The sequence below is a fragment of the Condylura cristata genome, unplaced genomic scaffold (genome assembly GCF_000260355.1).
Source record: "Condylura cristata isolate star-nosed mole 26May11 unplaced genomic scaffold, ConCri1.0 scaffold00012, whole genome shotgun sequence".
Taxonomy (NCBI): Eukaryota; Metazoa; Chordata; class Mammalia; order Eulipotyphla; family Talpidae; genus Condylura; species Condylura cristata.
In genome coordinates this window covers 22,529,340-22,549,845 of record NW_004567113.1, presented here as the reverse complement: position 1 = coordinate 22,549,845, position 20,506 = coordinate 22,529,340, and the positions used below count along the sequence as shown (strand labels likewise).

At 35.6% G+C, this 20,506-nt stretch overlaps 1 protein-coding gene across 1 annotated transcript in view; it reads right to left on the bottom strand.

The window, feature by feature from the left end:
• Positions 1-8,272: 8,272 nt before the first annotated feature.
• Positions 8,273-20,506, bottom strand: part of TMPRSS11F (transmembrane protease, serine 11F) — a 46,800-nt gene continuing 34,566 nt past the window's right edge. The window contains exons 7-10 of the mRNA XM_004681259.1: positions 20,030-20,231; positions 16,187-16,446; positions 12,492-12,634; positions 8,273-8,431 (exon numbers count right to left, since the gene is read on the bottom strand). Coding sequence (XP_004681316.1) covers positions 8,273-8,431; positions 12,492-12,634; positions 16,187-16,446; positions 20,030-20,231 — 764 coding nt within the window. The remainder of the gene's footprint in view (positions 8,432-12,491; positions 12,635-16,186; positions 16,447-20,029; positions 20,232-20,506) is intronic.

Sequence of the window (20,506 nt, the reverse complement as noted above, 5' to 3'; positions counted from 1 at the left end):
AAAGAGCTTGGATTAACTAAATTATTAGTGATATGAAATCATCAATTTTCCTCTACAAAAGGGAAATATTTTAAGTAAAAATAAAAGCAATATCAATACGAATGATCATTCTATTTCTATTAAATTCCATTTAAAATGCAAATTTCTAATGTGCCAGTTCTAGAAATAAGAGCAACTAAATATGAAAATTTGGGGGTGGAAGAGTTGTTTAATTTGTTTTACCCTTTAACAACCTTAATCTTAATCTGTGGTTCTAAAGTGATGGGAGAAAATGTGAAACATTTTGAATGATTGTAATGAATTAAATCTGTTAGAGGTTTTGTGGCCCAGAAATCCTTGTGTACTTAGTTAGATTTTATACACAGTGCTCAATTATTACCAATAAATAAGAGTACTACTCTTGTACAGTATAGTGCATTTGCAATTCCTTCAGTTTCTTGAGTAATTTGTACAAACTGTCATTGTACATTTATATAAAGAATCTGTTCAAAATGTAGAAAAATATAAAATGGATCACAGGGGAGTGGGGAAAAAAAAAACCACTCTTTTAAGATTTATTTTTTATAGACTTCCAGGACCATTAAATAAATCTTAGTCTCATGTTTTTGTTATATTCTTAAATACAAATACTTTTTATATTCTTAATATTTTACTTTAGAAAGTAAAGAATTTCACAATGGATATTAAAATTCTTATTTCCTTATGAATTTTAATTGATCAGTTTTAGAATGGGGGTTAAAATACTATATTTCCTATACAACTCTATATATTTACTGTTTTTACAATGTAAGAGGTCGTAATTTAGAAAAACCACAAATAGCAGTATATGTTCTAAACACTAGATTTGGGGGAAAATTCTTTCTTTTTGCCCCAACCTTTCATTCCTAAAAACTTAGTTTTACCCTCTTTTTCCTGCCTCTCTCTGTGATTAGCTCATTTCCACATAAACTTTCCAACTAAAATCCAACATGTTAAACTTTTCAAAGACTAAATATAAAATTGCTAGCATGGTTTTCTGAGACAGAACATTAACATTATTATGTTGTTATTTTCTCCCAAACAGTAGAGAATACAGACATTTAAATTCTCATCATTTCTTGAATTGGAAACCACAAATCTGAAACAAATCTTTCAAATGAAATAAAATTACACTTACTGATACATGGCACACTGTTGAGAATGCAAACTCTTCCACCTCTCTGCTGCTTTGTGACTTCTCATCAAATGAGCATCCTGAACATTCTTTCAGACTTGTAACCAGAGTAAAGAAAGAATGCTTGAGGATTTAAAGTAAACTAGTTTGACAAGTTGGGATGGGTCACCTTTAGCCAATAGTATGATTTGAGGTGAAGAATCACTTAATTGGTCTTTGTGGTAGGAAGTAAAAATTTCCTGGTTCTGCATAATTAAAATTAAATGAGAAACAATGTTGTATCCAAAATCTAAGCAACACCCTTGAATACTTCAACTTTTGAGTCTGCCTTTCAAGAGGTGATATTTCTTGAATGCCAGTCTGGCCTTCAAGCTCTGCGTAAAATAAGATCAGAGGTTTTCATAAAATGTGTGATAGGTCCTTGAATTGCTTTTCTTACATCTGCTCATGTCTGCCCACTAACTAGTGTCTTCTCAAGGGGAATCCAGCTTTAAGCTAGGAAAATAAAATTATATTTGTGCCAAATGTTATTTTAAAGGTATTCGTCAGCTGTCTCCTTACTCCACCTCATCCTTTTTAGCTAAGGTAAAGTCTAGCTTCTTGACTTAACCACACGTTTTCTTTTGTCACTGCAAGCCTCTTTTTTTTTTTTTATGCCTTTGTATATCTGCAGTATGTCTAAAATATTAACTTTTCTCTTTTTGGCAGTTCCCAATTAAAAATTCACCCCTCTATAAATTCCAGTCATCTAATTAGAATATGTGTACACAGGGTTCATAGACTCTGACAGCATATAATCTAACTGCTCCAGGTGGTTTTCCACTAGATTTCCTAGCTTTTATACTACCCAAATAACCTTGGACACATGATTTCCCCATATGTAGGTATCTAGTTCTAATTTTGCTTATTTTCAGGTTTATAGACACATTACTCCTATTAGTAAAAAATTTGAGACCAGATTCTGTGATGTCTTTGTAAACAGTTTACAAACCCTGCAAACATTTTGACAGTCTACTTAGTGTCTTTCATTTTGTCAATCAATATTCATTTTGGTACTTTAGTCCCTTTTTTATTTTGAGAAAAAAAAAAGCTTTTTAATCAAGCAAGAATATATCATTGTAATCAATGAACATATAGAAAAATGTTTAAATTGGCTAGTAAATGTTCTGTACCTTTATCAGTTTTCTATTACTGTGTAACAAATTACTACAAATGTAGCCCTCTAAGAGGAGCCATTATCAATTTTTATTCTGTAGGTCAGAAATCGAGTGAACTCACTCCATTCTCTGTTTAATGTTTCAAAGATTGAAAGCAAGGTGTGGATTTAGCCCAACTCCTAACTGGAGGTTGTAGTAGAGAATCACTGACCAACTCATTGAGGCTATTGACAGGATTGAACTCTACAGAAAGACTTATGTGCCGTTGCTTTGCTGCCTGTCCTTCTACATTGCCCTTTTCTTCTAGAGACTGCCTGAATCTTTTGATGATTTTTTTCCCTCAGCTGCAAACAGCAACAGTGAATCTTTTCACTGGGAGAATCTCTTTGATTTTTCTGCTACCAGAAAAGAAAATTCTCTACTTTTAAAGGATTAGATGATACCCATCTGGAGAATCACTGGTCATAGCTATGATATCTGGTCATGGTCATAGTAGGGTTAGGGCAGAAGCTTCAACCACAATATCCCCCACAATACTAAAGAAATTATTTTCAAATTTTTAACTATATGTTTAATAAAGTCAATAAATTAGTTAAAATTTACCATTCATGTACTCCAGCAGTATTGTGATGAGTAATGTGTTTTCATATAGTAAAACTGGTATATATTTTTATAATTGCATTAATAATTGCTGAGCGATTATAAAAATATTTGTAAGCTTTTGTTGGAAGTTAAAATTCTGGCTCAACATTGGGGCTAGAGAGAAATAACAGGATCACAATTAAAGGACTGCCATAAAATGATGTTTTAGATAGTGATATCCAGACTTGAGTAAGATCATGGGGAATATTCTGTGAAAAGGTTGATGGTACAGGAAAATTTTAATAAGGAGGAGCAAGCAAGACTAAGAGGAACCACTTGAGAAAGAGGGAAGTTGAGAGGTGTTAAGCCAGTAGGGAAGACAAACAGCCAAATGGAAAGAAGACGACACCACAGACTTACTGGAAATAAACCAAGTAGAGAAAAGAATATTGCTCAGAGTAGTCTTCACTTGGTATGGTGGTAGAATCATGGACTGAGGGTGGGGAGGGTACCATACTTATTGTACATGACCCTCATATAAAATTTAGTTAGTTGATATCAAGTTAGTCTGACATTCTGGCAAAGGTTTTTGCAGTGATGTATCAATTCAAAAATAGTGATTGCAAATAATTATACAAATATATGTTAATTGTAAAATATTTATTTTAACCAAATTTACTTGTTTGTGGTCAGCTTAGTAAATGTGTCCTTTCCTTTTAAACAATGAGTCAAACAAAACAAAACAAAAATATGAGTCATACAAATTAAAGACGTTTTTCTATGAAATATGTGAATGCTATAGTACTCAGAACAAAGGAAGGAAAGCCAAGGCTCACTTTTTTTAATCACAGTATATTTGAAAAATTCACAGACTATGATAAATAAAAATGCTACTTCTGTTAAAAAAAAACTTCTTTACAATCTTAAAACATTCACAGCATCATTTGTACAGATATTGGTTTACAACAACATATTTTGCCTTTTTAAAACAAGTTTCAAAATTCTTTGACTTTTCAAGTTTATAATTTAAGAGAAAGCCTCATAACGATGCTACGAGGTAGATGGAAAATATGGGGTAAAATTGCCACCATTCCTGCAAGGCCACTCAACGTGTCAGGTATCAAACTAAAAAAAGACACATGCCTTCTGTTTAAATGTTGCCTTTCCCATTTCTCAGATTACATGTTCTTTTTCCTCTCATTTGTATTACAGTGTCATTGAATTGAATTCAGACCTTAACTATTTAACTCAGTGTACAATGTCCCAGACTCTTATGTCCAAAAAGTGATCACAGTCTTACGACATATATAGTTATACAAAAGCATATACTCATTATAGATGTTACATAGTAGAAAATGGATTTTGCTCAAGACAGATTTGTTTGCCTCTATCAACAAAAGGCTGTACTTAATTTTAATATTAAAATATTTATCATCAGCCAAGCACATTTTGAATTGCTAAATATCTTCCAGAAAACTCTGGAAATTCTCTATAGAAAAAAATGTGAAGATTTAAGATTTTACTCTGCACATTCTGTGGTATTTAGTGATTAGTAGACATCAACTTGGACATTTGTTGACATTTTCTTTTTCAAAGGAAAATATGTTTGGAGGATCCTTTTGGGTTTTTTTGATATTTTAACATGGAGGTGTTAATAACAAATAGAAATTGTCTTAGTTTGATTTATCTTGTTTACATTTATTCTTGTGTTAATAACTTTCAGTCAATAAAGAAATAGGTAGATTTTCCTCTGGTCAACAAAAGCAACAAATCTAGCACATGAGGTCTGACATTTGAGACAAGAGATGAATACACCTGTTTCTCTGTTGTCACCCTGGCCATGGTGACCATGATCCTGACACTACTTGCTCGTAAGCAAACGTAGTTGGAAGTATAATGAAACCTAATGTGTGAAATTGAAAATGAAGTTGACCAGGTTTTTTTGGGTTTTGTTTTTTTTAACAAGGTAACTTTAAACACTATAGAATCATATGATTTTGAAAGAAGCATGGGGCAGTTTTGAGAAGTAAATTTTTCATATATGTGTGGACTTATTTCTGGGTTCTCAGTTTTACTCCTTTTTTTTGTGTGTCAATATTTATGCCAATACCATATTCTTTATTACCTATACCTTTATAGCATAACTAGAATTCTAGGGTTGGAGTAATTCCACTCTTCCTCCCTCTAAACCCCCCCCCCCCAGTTTTGGTCAGAATTACTTTGGCTATTTGGGTTCCATATAAATTTGGTGTTTGCATACAAATTTCAGTAATGTTTAATTTATTTATTTGAAAAAATGCTATTGAAGCTTTGATGGAAATTTCATTAAAGTTAATTTTTCCAGTCTATGAACTGAAAGGGATATCTATCATTTTCTTTGTGTTTTCTTTCATTTTTTTTAAAAGATTTATTTATTTGTTCATACAGAACTGGGGTACAGGCCAGAGGCTCAGGGGCGGTGAGAGGCTTCACCAGAGACAGAGTGGGGGGTGAGAGGCTTCACCAGAGACAGAGTGGGGAGCGGAACAGGCAGATGGATGAAGTACACTGCTGAGGGGAGCAGCAGGCGGGTCAGGAGATGTCTGCCACAGCATGTGGTCACCTCCGGGGCAGGCGGGAATCGAATTCATGCGGAAGTGGTTTCAGCTTCTTAGTGCTGTGCTTTAACCCGCTGCGCCACCAGGGGGGCCCATTTTTTTTTTTTTAGAAGACATGTGTCATAGCTCTCATTATATAGGTGCTTCACCTATTATATTGGTGTTTAATACTTTTTGATACAATAGTAAAAGGGATTGTTTTTCTATGACAAAGGAATTAAGAACATACTTTATAGAAAGGAAAGTCTCTTTAAAAAATGGTGCAGGGAAAACTGAGTAGCCACACATACAGGAATAAAACAGACTACTATCTCACATCATATATAAAAATTAATTCAAAATGGATTAAATATTTGGTTGGCAGACCTTCAACCATAAAATACATAGAAGGAAACACTCCATGGCACTGGCTTTAGTGATGTATTTGGCAACTCACCTCCTACGACAGATTAAAAAAAGCAAATAAACAGTACTATCATCAAACTAAAAAGCTTCTGCACAATGAAAGAAACTCATTAAAATAAAAAAAAATCAAAGAAAAAATATATGCAAATGTTACATCTGATAGGGAGCTAATATCCAAAATCTATAAGGAACTAATATAATTCAACAAAAATAACCTCCCCTCCCCCAAATATGAACAGAAAGCTTAGATATTTCATTGAAGAAGACATACAGATGACCAGCAGATATATGAAAAGAAGGCTCAACACTTGTTATTGGGTAAATGCAAATCAAAACCATAATGAGATACCATCTCACTTGTGAGTATAGCCCATATCACAAGGCAAAAAACTTTTCGTGGGAATGTGGACTGGTTTAGTCCCTGTGGGAAATAGTATGGAGATTTCTCAAAATATTGAAAATAGATCTGCCAGATGAGTCAGCCATTCCACTCTTAGGTTTCAACCCAAAGAATGAAATAACACTTATTCAAAGGGGATATACACTCAGTGTTGATTGCAGCACTATTTACAGTAATTATAGTAATTGAGTTTCCTACAGTAGAACACTGCTTAGATATTAAAAAAAAAAAAAAAGATGAACTCTTTTCAGTTGTTACAACAGGCATAGAACAGGAGGGGATAAAGATAAGTGAAATAAGTCAGACGGAAAATACAAATACTGAATGGCTTCCCTCACTCACATGTGGAATATAAAGAAACAAAGAGTCAGCCAATATCAAACCAAAATCGGTCTCTAGAAACAAGACAGCCAAACTTGAGATACGAGAAGGGAATGAGAGAATGGTGAGGAAAGACGAAGGGGGCATATTGGACTATGGTGGAAGACTATAGGTCCCTTTTTGTCAGTATACTGTGGTATCATACAACCATAGTGGTGAGATTTTATATAATCTGAGCCATATACAATGTTGTAAACCAATATTACCCATATAACAATATTTAAAACTATGAATAAAAAAATAAAAAGTACTGTTTTATTGAGTCCAATGCACATCAATAATTTAAGTTGTTCATTTTGAGAGCTTCCTCTGTGTAGACACTATTCCAAGTTCTTTACCTTTATTAATACATTTATCCTCATAACAACCACATGAGGTAGGTATTAGCATAGAGATGAGAGAACTAATCACAGAGATGTTAAGAAACCTGTCTAAGCACACACAGCTCAAACAGGGCAGAGCCAACATTCAAGATTGGGCAGTGTGATTCCAAAGCCTGTGCTCTCCTCCACTATACATTATATTTAAGCCCCAAAGTCATTCACTCATTTCACAAATTAAGACAATTGATCTTTAAAACTCATGGTGGCATCGTTGCATAATCGCAAACATTTATGTTGAGCATAATTATCAGGCACAGCCTTGTATGCTTCAAAAAGATCAGCTCTGTCAGCCTGACATTCTTAAAGAAATCTGATCTGTGAAGAAACTGAAGACATACAGAGCATCAGTTACCACCTCCTGTTGTAGAGACTGCTAAATAAGCAGACAGCTCATTCAGCCAAAATTCATATGACAGTCCTGTTATTATTCGTTTGAAAACAACCCTGTTAACCTAGCTCCTATCAGCGATTTTGATCTTCCTTGTACCGATGGAGAAAAGGTCCCAAAAGTTGCTTTCACTCCTTTGTGATCTAACTCCAGTTTATATATGGAAAGCAAGATGCTGTTAAAGATGAGTCAGAAATGTTTTAACAATGCGACATGCCTCCTGAAGCCAGCGCCTGTGTATAACAATGTTAACAGCAAAGTCAGACACATGTAAACATTTTTTTAAACAGCAACTCTTGCTGTTCGTGATAATGCTCTCTATTAACATTTATAAATCCAAGTCAGAGATCAAGTTATATTACAAAATGCCATGCTTTTCCACTCTAGCTACGGAATAGCCGGTCATCATTCCTGGAATAATGAAGCTCTGACTCTTCGGGGAAGATGCTGATTGGTGTTTGCTAGAAGAGTCACAGGTACTCCAGGGATTATATGAGGTAAGTTTTTGGCAGCTCTCATATATTGTGAAAAATTACATTTCCCATCCTCCCTTGGGAGAAACTTTGCAAGTCTTCATCTTATCAATAGAACAGTTGCCCTGTGAGCGAGGGTCAGTTCTACTGCAATTTGCTGTGTCTTTTTCATAGAGGGTTGAATTCAGTCTCAGGTATGCAAAGATCACATGGTGATATGATATTAGTTCTGAGCCTGGAGGATATCCTGACATTCAACAAAAGCACTGGTCCAAACCTCATGAATATAAATACTCAACAATATGTGTGATTTCAGGTCCATGCACTGTGGTTATAATTCTGGAAAGTTCACACTAGATACCAGTCTTGGAGGCAATCCAGGATCTATACTGAGTCACTCTTGTGTAGACCCCAGGTTTTTTTGGAAGAGCACATGACTGTCCCCAACTTACTATACCAATAAGGTACCAAATGTCACGATTGTCATAAACCAAAGGTCCACCAGAATCTCCCTGCAGAAAAAAACAAAAACATTTAAAAGTATTACTTCAAATTCAGTAGAAAAGTCACTGAAATTATCTCTCATCTACAAAATAAAGAGAGGAAAATGATGTATAGAAGTTGCAGCAGGACTAGAGAAAAGCATTTGTTTTCTTAAATGAGTTAAAATTTTGTGCTAGAGTTTTAAGTTCATTGTTCTAGAATGATTAAGTCATAGAGAAGGTTACATTATTTCTGGCTTAGCATTCTTGGATTTCCTTTTAATGGACTAGATACTTTATGTTTTAGTAAGCATAAATATAAAATTTTAAATATGTGGTTAGTATTTGTAGGCTTAGGCAGAAAGTTTTGATGATCTCTTCTGAATAAAGTTAGCTTCACTATATATATATATGTATATGTATATATATATATTTTTTTTTAATTTTAAAAATAGTTTATTTTTACATCATTTTGTACTTTTTGTTTTCATCTCAATTGTAATCCCCGTGGGCTTCCCATCACCGAGTCACCCATGTGCCATCACCATAGTCCCATGCACTTCCCTCACCACCACCACCCCCCAGTTTTTTATCCCATTTCCCACTCCACCCCCACAGAATGTCTCTGGTATATGGCTGTTCATTATTCTTATTGTTTTCTCGCCTGGTCACTATATTTTTAAAAAGATTTATTATTTATTTATGCATACAGAACTGGGGTACAGGCCAGAGGTGCCGGGGTTGGGGGTGGTGAGAGGATTCACCAGAGTCAGGGTGGGGAGCAGAACAGGCAGATCGACAGAGAGGTCTGCTGTGCCATTCATGATACTTTAAGGACCTGCTCTTGGTCTCCTCCTCACTTCTCACCAAATTCTAATTTAGCTTGCTTGTTGCATTATATATACGTCTCCTTTGATATGTTTTAGAGTATATTTAAGTAAATAGATAGACATGTACAGTTAAAAAGGTGGTCATGGCAGTTGAACTGTTCAGGTTTCAGATTCATTCCATTGATTACTGACATGTGAACTATGGTAAGAAACTTAACCTTCTGAGCTTCTTTCACCTCATTTATTTAAATTTTTTAGCCACCATTTATTGAGTTCCAATTCTGCATTCCAGGTATATTGATGGCCAGTGAGAAATACAGTGACCAAAATACTCATAAAACTTGAAATTTAGGTTTAGAAACATATTAAATCCACAAATAAATGAAAAATCACAATGATGATAAGTGCTATGGAAACACGATACGGGAGGTCAGGAGGGTCAGGATAGTTTCCCCTAATGAGATATAAGGGACCTGGTAGCTTAAAGGAAAAGGATTTAACTGGGACGGGAGGGTAGGGGTGAAATGTGTTCTAGGCAGAAATGTATAACATGCGTTGGACATGAAGAGCCTTGCATATACAAAGTCCTGAAAATAAATAGGAACGGAAGAGAAGACTACAAGGGGCCAAATGGTTTTTAATGGGGACTGGAAAGAGAGAAGTAAGCTATAAAGAACTCTGGTTCTTCTTAAAAGTATTTTATTTTTATCTTAAGACTGAAGGTAGTCACGAAAGTGTTTATTATAGAGATCAGCAGGGTAAGATTAGCATCATATTAGAAACATCCTGAATTTCATGTGACCAGTACATTAAAGGAGCAAGAGCGAGAGAGAATATAAGAAAATTAGCTGAATGGTTTATGTAGCTGGGGATGAAGGTGGGGTTGGTGGGGTGGGGTTAGGGTTGTAATAGTAAGTATGAGGGCAAGAAGTGATGGGAGATACTTAATGAGGTAAAACCCATGGGATTAGGTGATCAATTGTATATTTGGATATGGAATAGGGAGGAAAAGTTAATGATGGCTTCTAGTTTTCTGGCATATTTAACAGAATAAAAGGGATGTCATTCACAGAGATACAGAAGAAGAGGATCGGATAAGGCAGTGAATACGAGCAGAATCAGGTGAAATATTTTGAATTTGAGATGACTTGAAATATCCGATTGAAGCTGTCAAGAGGTTGGATATGTATCTGGAGATCAAATGGAGGTTGGGACTAGAACTAGATCTTACAGTAAGAAAGTACAGAATAAAACAAGGAACGGATATAGAACAGATTGAATTGTAATGATTGGAATAATGGAATGAACCATAGAGGAGACAGGAGGAGTAGAGATGTACAGTGAAAATCATTAAAAATCTAGGAAGGCAGTATTCAAAAAAGAGAGTAAGAAATATTGCTAAACACTACTAAGAATTTTAAAATCAAAAAGAATAGGAATGTAAAACATCTGTTGTGGGTTATTAGAATCTTTGGGAAGAACTATTTGATGAAATAGGGAGAAATCAAAATGAAATAATCTGAATGCTATTGGAAGGCAAGAAACTGATAAAATAGATGTAGACATTTTCCCAAATATTTATGGTAAAAAACCTAAGACAGGGTGCTAGCTGCAGGGATAATGGGTGTAGAAATAATAGTTTACCTTTTTTTCCCTCCTCTATCTTGAGATATGAGTAGGCAAGGATCTAGTTACAACAAAAAAGTTGAGTAGGAAAAAATGCTGAGAAATCTCCCTTAAAAGGCCACTAAGGAGGGGACCCTGAACAGAGAAGCAACTAGTTTTAGCAAAGAAGCAGCTTTCGTGTTGTGATCTAAGCTGACTGTGAAAAAATAGGTCCAGATGAAGGCAGTTATGCAATTTTTGTGCTGGAAAGAAGGAGGACATTTCCCTTTCATGACTTCTACTTGCTTTTGAAAACTGGAAAACAAAAAAAACACAAATTAAAAATAAAGAGGTAGAAAATAATTAATAGTTAAAGTGGAAAATATTGGGGGAAATTCAAAGAAAAGTAGATTTTGGGGAAAAATAGTGTTGATTACCATGTTTATTCTGGAACCTGTAATGAAACTGCTGTTTTCTGTTGTATTTCATTTGACTTCCCAGATGGGAGGTGGGGGCTAAGTGGGGGGAGAGTATATTTGACATCTTGCGGGTTTGGGGCTTTGTCAGACAGGAATAATGAAAAGATAGCAATAAAGTGACCTAGAGTATGTACAAAAGTATTAAACAGCTGATAGTGAAATTTAAGCTGGAAAAAAATAAGATGGAAGAAAGGAAAGGCCGTGGAATGAGAAAAAGCAGAAAGACGATGGTCTATAGGTTGCTATGAAGTTGAAACGATAATATTTTATTGTCAATAAATACTGGTGTGAAGCACCATTTTAAATTTTGTTAATACAGCAACAAATAAAGAATATTTCTTCAAATCTGTGCCTTCATGGAACTTACATTCTAGTTTAGTGGAATAGACAGACAGTAAATCGAATACATTGCATGCCAGATGATGACAAAAGCTAAAGGGAAAAATAAAATGGGAGGGAAACAAAGACTATACATGTATGTAGTATTTGTTGGGGAGTAAGGATTAAGAGGTTGGGGTTGTAACAGAGACTGTGTCCAAGACAGCTGAAGTAGTTCAGAAGCAGGCAGGAAGGATTAGGGATAGTTGTTAAATAAAAAAATTTGGAGAATTAGTGTTTGGGAGCTGGAAGAGTTTCTTGTGTCTTGGCTCAAGGTGTGACCCTAGGACTGAAATAAATGAGGGGGACTAAGGATCACTGCAGGTTAGGTGGTCAAGAAATGAGAATCCAGCATCTAAATGGGTCTATTTCGGGTGTCAATGTCCTTAAAAACGAGAGAAGTAGAGATACTTGGAGAGTAGGCAAGAGATGGTGATAATCTCAAATAAAGTTGTCATAGGAGAGGTTTTTCTGTCTTTTGTTTACAATTTTGTTTAAGGAAATAGTAATATAGTAACTGTAAGACTAGTTTGTAAACTAGAAATATGGTGCAACTCATATCATAATTTATAAAATATGTACAATTATACTGCAGCTTTGATTTTCTTCTACTAAACGATGTGCAAAAAGTTCTTAGCACTTGGCACAGAGTAGACACTCAGCTTTTGTTATGGTTATTAAAAAGAATTCTTGGTGAAAGTGATGGCATATTTTTTCCTACCAGATGAAACATATGCACAGTTAGAAAAGCTAAATGCAAACTTTGCTTTTAAAGTTTTGACTTGACTTTGGGCTTACCTTACATGCATCTACTTTTCCTTCCATGAATCCAGCACATAACATTCCTGAAGTTATGAGGCCATCATACACATCCTTTCTGTTACACACATCGGTGCTTATGGTTTCCACCCTAGCTTGCCGAAGTTTATTTTGTGTCGGTCCTTTACACCAATAAACACAAAAACAAAAATATATTCTTTGAATACAAATATATTTAAGACATGAAAAGCATATAAACAGTATACTTCTAAGAGTAAACTTACAAGATATATTTATTAACATAATTATTAACTAAATTTATGTTCTTCATCATAACTATATACATTCAAGATTCCATAATAATACCTGATATTATATTTTATGGGTCTTCAAGCTATCCTTGAAATGATATGCAATATAGTTTTTTTTTTTTCATGAGAAGAAAGCTTATGATACCAATCTTGTTCAAGAGACACATTTTTCCATTTATGGATGTCAAGACTTAGGGAAGCTCTGGTTTTTCCAAAATAGATTCAACTAGAAACCAGGACATGAATTACATGGAACTATTTCCCTAATGTAGGTTGTAGTGTGCTGCCAACTTAGAGATGTATTGAAGCATCAGAAATAGAACAGATGCTGGGGGTATAGATTGAAGTTATCAGTGAGTAGCTGTGAGTTATTAGCAAGGGAAGAAAATGTGAAGAGACATAACAACTTCTCATAAATTCAAGTTGAAGATGCATGGAGTATTTGAGAAATTTTACATATAATAGAGCTCTGTCCAGAAAAAAAAAAAAGCTAAATTAAGATATAGTTTAACTAAAAAAGGGGAGTTCAGGATGGAGAAGGATCAGGACCTTTGTGTTAACCTCTTCCCACTTCTAGACACTTTCTCTTGGCAATCTGATCACTGTGGAGTTCTGACACTAGTGAATGCTGTACTCATTAAAATCAGTTGAGAAGCCAGAATCAAAGGGTGAATCATCTTATCCCTTGCCCATCAGGGGCTTTTGTGGCTTCCAGTCAGTTCTTATACAACCAGTTAGCACCAACATGCAGTAACTGCTAATGCTTGAGCATGCAGGAAAATTTTGTTTGTGGAACTTGGGGATATCAGAATATGCCCAACCAGCTACCAAGGTCCTTGAGAAACACCCACTTCTACCCATCTTGGCTCTGCAAACCTCATTGATTGAAGGCAGGCCAGAGTCAGAGCTTCCTCCTGCGGCTTGCAACCAGCTAGCTTTTGAAACAGCAGTCCTCCTCCCCCAGGTGGGCTCCAAGAGCTTCTAGGCAGCTTGGCTGCTAGAAGGATTGTGATTACCCAGGATATCTGCCTCTTTCCTGAGTGCACAGATCCCCTGAACCCAGTAACTCTGCTCTTGCCGGAAAAATTCTACTTGTAGAACCTGCTCATATCAGAGCTAGGCTGCAGTTAAGGAGCCCAAAGACTCTGATGGCAAGGGAAGCCAGAATAGATAACCTGTCAAAGGAGATACCATGATCAGAATAAACAAATGGAACTATATAAAACTAAAGAGGTTCTGGGCACCTAAAGAAACTACAGTTAAAAGCAAAATAAGTGGCCCTCCCTGGTGGCACAGTGGGTTAAAGCACAGCACTAAGAAGCTAAAGCCACTTCAGCCTGAGTTCGATCCCCGCCTAACCCTGGAGGTGACCCACATGATGTGGCAGACCTCTCCTGATCTGCCTGCTGCTCCCCTCAGCAGTGTACTTCATCAGTCAGCCTGCTGTGCTCCCCACTCTGTCTCTGGTGAATCCTCTCACCGCCCCTGTGCCTCTGGCCTATACCCCAGTTCTGTATGCATAAATAAATCTTAAATAATAATAATAATACTGAATGGGAGAAAATAATTGCACATCATTTGACATGAGGCTATTATCCACAAGAAAAACAAAACAGATAACTCAATCAAGAAATGGGAAGAACTAAATAGATATTTCCTCAATAGACATACAGATGGTTAAAAGGTATGTGGAAAAAGAGCTCACCAACATTTATTATAACCCAAATGCAAACCTAACCTGCAGTGATATATCACCTTTGATAATGTTCTATATTAAAAATACCAAAAAAGGGCCCTCCCTGGTGGCGCAGCGGGTTAAAGCACAACACTGAGAATCTAAAGCCGCTTCCGCATGAGTTCGATTCCCGCCTGCCCCGGAGGTGACCACATGGCGTGGCAGACCTCTCCTGACCCGCCCGCTGCTCCCCTCAGCAGTGTACTTCGTCAATCTGCCTGTTCTGTTCCCCACTCTGTCTCTGATGAAGCCTCTCACCGCCCCTGAACCTCTGGTCTTACCCCAGTTCTGTATGCACAAATAAATAAATCTTTAAAAAAAAAAAACAAAAAAAAACGAGTTTGTTGAGGGTATAGGAAAAAAGAAACATTCATATACTGCTAGCGGGAAAGTAAACTGGTGAAGCCTCTTTGGAAAACACTATGGAGTTTCCTCAAAAAAAAATTAAAAAATAGATTTACCACATGACTCAGCAACTTCACTTCTTGGTATCTATCTGAAAAATATAGAAAAAGCAGCACAAGTAGAACTATACATCCCTGTAGTCACTACAGCACTATTTACATTAACCAAGTTCCAGAAATAACCTGTGTCCATTGATGAATAACTAGATAAAGATGTGGACTGTATACACAATGGACTACTCCTCAGCTATAAAAAATAAATGAAATCTAGAAAAAAGTGAATGAGGGGATGACACTAAACAAAGTAAGTCAGAAGGAGAAAGACAAATGCCAGATGATTTCCTTCCTACATAGAATGTAAAATAAAAAAGCAAACTAACAGACAAAATCAAAATAAACTCTTGGATTCTGATTGCAGAAGTGAAGTAACAGAGGGAAAGATGGGGGTAAGAGCAAAATTTGAAGAGGGTACAGGGGATTATGATGGAGCTTTATTTGCTCTTCATTAGTGAGCAATATGTAGTGTGTACACCAATTTTCTTTCATTGGAAAAAAAAGTAAGTGAGTAAATAATAGTCATGAATAAATAATAAGAAACATAAGAAGCATTTGTCTCCTACTTTCTTTAGGATACCTCTGAAAAAATCTTAACCATTTCATATTTCATATTCTTTTAAAACATTCAATTCTCCTTTAAAGCAGAAATGAACTAATACCTAGAAATCTTAAGTTCTGATAGTCAAAATATATCATTAGAAGTGGTATCTTTGATCCCCTAGAAAGTAGAACAGAAGAAAAATATTTAATTTTTTAACTAACCAAAATGAAAACTCTTAATTACTTTCACATTTGTGATTTTTATGAGTTTTCATTAAAATAAAGAACAATTTAGGGGGGGAAATGCTACCACTGGAGTTGTGTTTTGCAGTATGTACTAAACTAAAGTATTTATATCCCGGAAATATAAAATTTGGAATCACACACTTCATGTAGTCTCATAGTATTCTGCCCATTCTTATAATCTAATAGTGTCAGATTTTTCTCCTTTTGTCTTTTATATTCACTTCCCCACTTTATAAGACTGGCTCCAGTTAATTTTGAATGTCTCAAGATTAGGGACCTGATTCCTTTTACAGTTTGACCTATGGACCCTGTTCTCCTCACAGTCATACACATTTGAAGCATCAATATTATTTTTATGAAAAGTTTGAAGAGGGATTACCTAAGGCAGCTTTTAAAACTCAAGGCAAATCTTCAACAGGTAAATGAGGTTTAACTACTCACCATCATCCACAATGGATCCAAATCCTGTAACAAAAACACTTGTCTTAGGTGGCAACTTTATAAATGAATCTGGAAGACAAACTCTCTGGACTATATTTGAAAACTCAACTCGGGTAGAAAGCTGAGCCAAAGCAATGTCATTTTCATTTGTTTCTCTGTGGTAATTTTCATGAAGGATAATTCTTCCCACCCTTCGTTGCACCGCAGGTGGTGTTATGGTTGTGCCAAAAGTAACAATCCACTGATGGGGGTCTTTATTTCTGCAAAAAATTAAAGGAAGATTTGTGGTGCTTTATTTTAACCTTAAAAAAATATGATAGTACTATTGTCCCCAACTGTTGGATTTATGCTCCTGAAAAACCCCAAAGATGACAGAATTCGCAATTGATGATATGGAAAAATGAGGTGACAAATATTAATGATACAAGCAAAAGTATAAAAATCCTTAGAAATACTTTACCCCTCTATAATTAAAAAAAAAAAAAACAGCAATGTAATGAAATGTCGTGTTTATTTGAGTTGATAATGATAGTGGGTATCTTACAATTATTTTTCAGTCTTTTAATTTGTTAGAAATACTTCAGATTCTCTTCTGTATTTTAAATGAAACATGTAGAAATTGCTTTTGACTAGTTTTGGATAATATGCATACCAAGAGCCATTTTCCCTTTGTCTCAGAAACATCATTATTAATTCATCACTCACTTGTTAGCACTGAGTCTTATTGTGATCTTTGAGACAAAGTATAATTTGCTTCACAAACCCTCATATGTACACAGCATTGTTTCTCTGCCCTAAGCCTAAACTTTGCCTCAGTGTCAAGGCTAAGCCTCCCTAACTCAGTGTCACGTTGTTATACTGTCACTGCCTTGTGATTTCCTCTTGCTATTTTTGAGGCTCGCTCTCCACACACACGTGCTTTGCTTCCCCGCAGGGCTGTGTTACAAATTCTATTTAGTCCTATCATCCCTTTTCCTCCCTGTTCTTTTCCAAAGCCCAGTTTCATCTCTTCTAAATCCCCCATCAAGAATGGCTAGAAAACATCAAAACTTTAAATTCTCCATGTAAGGAAATAACATGAAGGAGAATTCATAAAATGGATTTCTATGTTCACTCAGAATTACTGAGCTGGTGACTCAGAAACATTGAGTAATTTTAAAAAAGCACAAGAGATCAGTGATGTTCAGAGTACTCTACAAGATCCCAGAGATGGTTCTCTAAACAATTTCACTTCCATTAAAAAAACAAAAAACAAAACAAAAAAACTTTATCTGAATTGGAAATCTTAGGGCCAAAGCATTCATTTGGAAACTAGAATCCTTGGAAATATGAAGACTTGGTACTTTACGCCTTAAGAAGCTTATAAACTACTTGAGTAGATAAAATAGAAATACCCCATCTCTTCATGTATTGACAACCAGAAAGAAAGCCTCATGTAGTAGTTACAGTTCAATATACTTTGTGGATAAGGAACCTGAGGCTCAGATTATACAGGTGGGTGGCCTAGCCAGCTAGTCAAGGTCAGAGAGATGTGGCCCAGTTCTCCTAACATGTGTCAAGGACTTTTTCCCTACCTCACACTGTTTCACAAAGACGGATAATTTTTCATGGACACAAAGATACTGATTTAACTAGAAGGAAAAAGATATTAACAGACGATTTCACTTATATGTGGAATATAAAGGAATCGAGCAAAGGGTCAGGAAAAAGACAAAACTTGCAAGCTCACCATAGATTTCAGGCAGCAGCAAGGAGGTGGAGGGAGAGGGGTCAAAACAGGGGAGGGAAGAGCACAAAGGACTATGGGGATGGATCGTGGATGCTGCAGAGGTGGGAGAATTACAGGGACTACACCTGAAGGGAGAAAATAAATACTGTCCAAAAAATGATGTAAAACATGAAATATATTTAATAAAAAAATATTTTAAACTAAATATTTTTAAATATAATGATTTAAAATCTCAGATTCACTTTAAACATGCATTAAAAATATACATTATTTCTATAAAAAAACAGATGCTTAAAAGTTATTGGGTATCTGTAATATTCTCTTTAAAGTGCCTTATATTTTTCCTTCACAAATATATTCCTATTGTATAATTACTTGAAATTATCCCCCCCATTGAACTCTTTATTTAAATTACATATAAATTAAAATGGAATTCTCTTCCAAAACATAAGGGTGAGGACTGGAGAAATAATTGGACCTGAAAATATCAAAAGACCTTAACAAATTAGTGAGACTCAGGTTTTTCTAAGACATGACGTAAGTTCTTTGGGGGCCTGTACACATATAAACATATTCTCTCTGTTTGGGAGAATGACAGTTCCTTTTAATTGATCGCCATCCTCCTTATCTACCAATAAAGAAAAGTGTAGGCATATTGAAACCACTTGACCTTACTCCTCAAAAAATGGTAAAAGAGCCACCTAATGTTACCAGGGCTGGTTTCTATTAAAACCATGTGTGCAGTGTCATTGACTAGGCCTTAAGAGTGTTTGTCTTTTGAGAGTTTAAAAATGAAAAGTCTTTTGATTGTTGAGTAATATTGTATTGTGTATATATGCTACATCATTTTGATCCAGTCTTCTGCTTTGGGGCATTTGGGTTGATTCCACATCTTCCCTATTGTAAATACGGCAGCAGTAAACATAAGAGTGCATGTGTCCTTTTGAATTATTGTTTTTATGTTCTTTGTATAGAAACCTAAGAGTGGAATTGCTGGATCTTATGGAATATTACTCAGCAGTCAAAAAAGATTAACTTATGCCATTTGCAGCAACATGGATGGAGCTGGAAGGGATCATGCTTAGTGAAATAACCCAGAATGAAAAAGAAAAATACTGAATGTTTTCACTCAAAGCAGGAGTATAAGGGATCAGAAAAAAATATATACATATACATATATATATATAGAGAGAGAGAGAGATAAATTACAATAAAGTAAAGAAAGAACATCAACTAAAAACTATAAACCTGAGACATTCTAAGGAGGAGGAAAGGGGAACAAGATTAAAATGGGGGTGGGAAGAGCACATGGGACTACAGTGATGGCACATGGGTGAAGTGGTGAAGGCCATGGGGATTACAACTGAGATGAAAAAATGCACAAATGAAAAATAATGTAAAAAATATACTTATAAAATAAAATAAAAATCAAATCTCTTTCCTGTGATGGTGAAGCTTCAGGGAGGAAAGATATACTTATATAATATACTTATAAAATAAAATAAAAATCAAATCTCTTTCCTGTGATGGTGAAGCTTCAGGGAGGAAAGATGTTGTACTTTTGATCTCCTGGAGCAATCGTGTGCCTGTGGCTGTCTCTGTGTGTAGACTGTCACAGCTGAATTTCCCCAGTTAAAGTTGCTAAAGCTGAAGCAGAGAACTCTGGATAATGCAGTTGGAAGGAAAAGCTTCAGGAGTGATAACTCTGAGATTTTCTTTATAAAATAAAATGGATGACTATAAGAAGATAAAAAGACTGACTTTAAAAAGTGACAGGAGGGGCTGAATTTTCTCTTTGTGTAAAGATTTTAGACTTACTATATAATAGTAAGTGATAGTCTTTACATTAAAATAATTTGATCTCATAGGCGAGATTGCATGATAATATGGAAAATATACAGTAAGAACCTATGAGTGATCTAAATCAACTACAGATAGTGAGAAAGGGAGAGAGGAGAACATGATGAGCCTACAGCAAACATTTTAGGGGACAGGGCAGGGTTCATTCTATGTGTGACAAAGGATGAACTGTTGAAACAAGACTCTTCCCAGGCACTGAATCAATAACAACTATTGACCTGGAAAGAAGACTCACAGCAGCCCTGTGATCTTACTTGCGGAAGCAGTGAGCTGCGGTCAGCAACCACGTGTTACTGATGAGGCTGGCTCCACACTGATGACCCGCGCCTATGAGCTGGAGGCTGGCCTGCCAGGGCCACTCCCCTTCTAGGGCTGTTTCCCGACCATGGACAATCCTTTCAGTAGAAGATGATGCTGGTAATGGCATGTTTGAAGGGGTCATCCTTATTCCACAGCCTGGCATAGAAATACATGTGAGATTGTTTAATGCAGAGGAGGAAAACAATATACCTTTTATGCACTGAGTGCAAATAAATACTTCATCAAGCCATCTTGTGTATTACTCTTCCTAAGCACTCAGTTTGGAGATGAGAAAGTATGGAATTCATAGGAAAGTTTTTAATCCAGTAGTTCTAGAAAATTTAAGATAAAGGTAATGGAAGAGGTGGGTAGACAATGTACATGTCAGATATTTTATCAAAAAGGCAAGAAAACTGGCCCTCCCTGGTGGC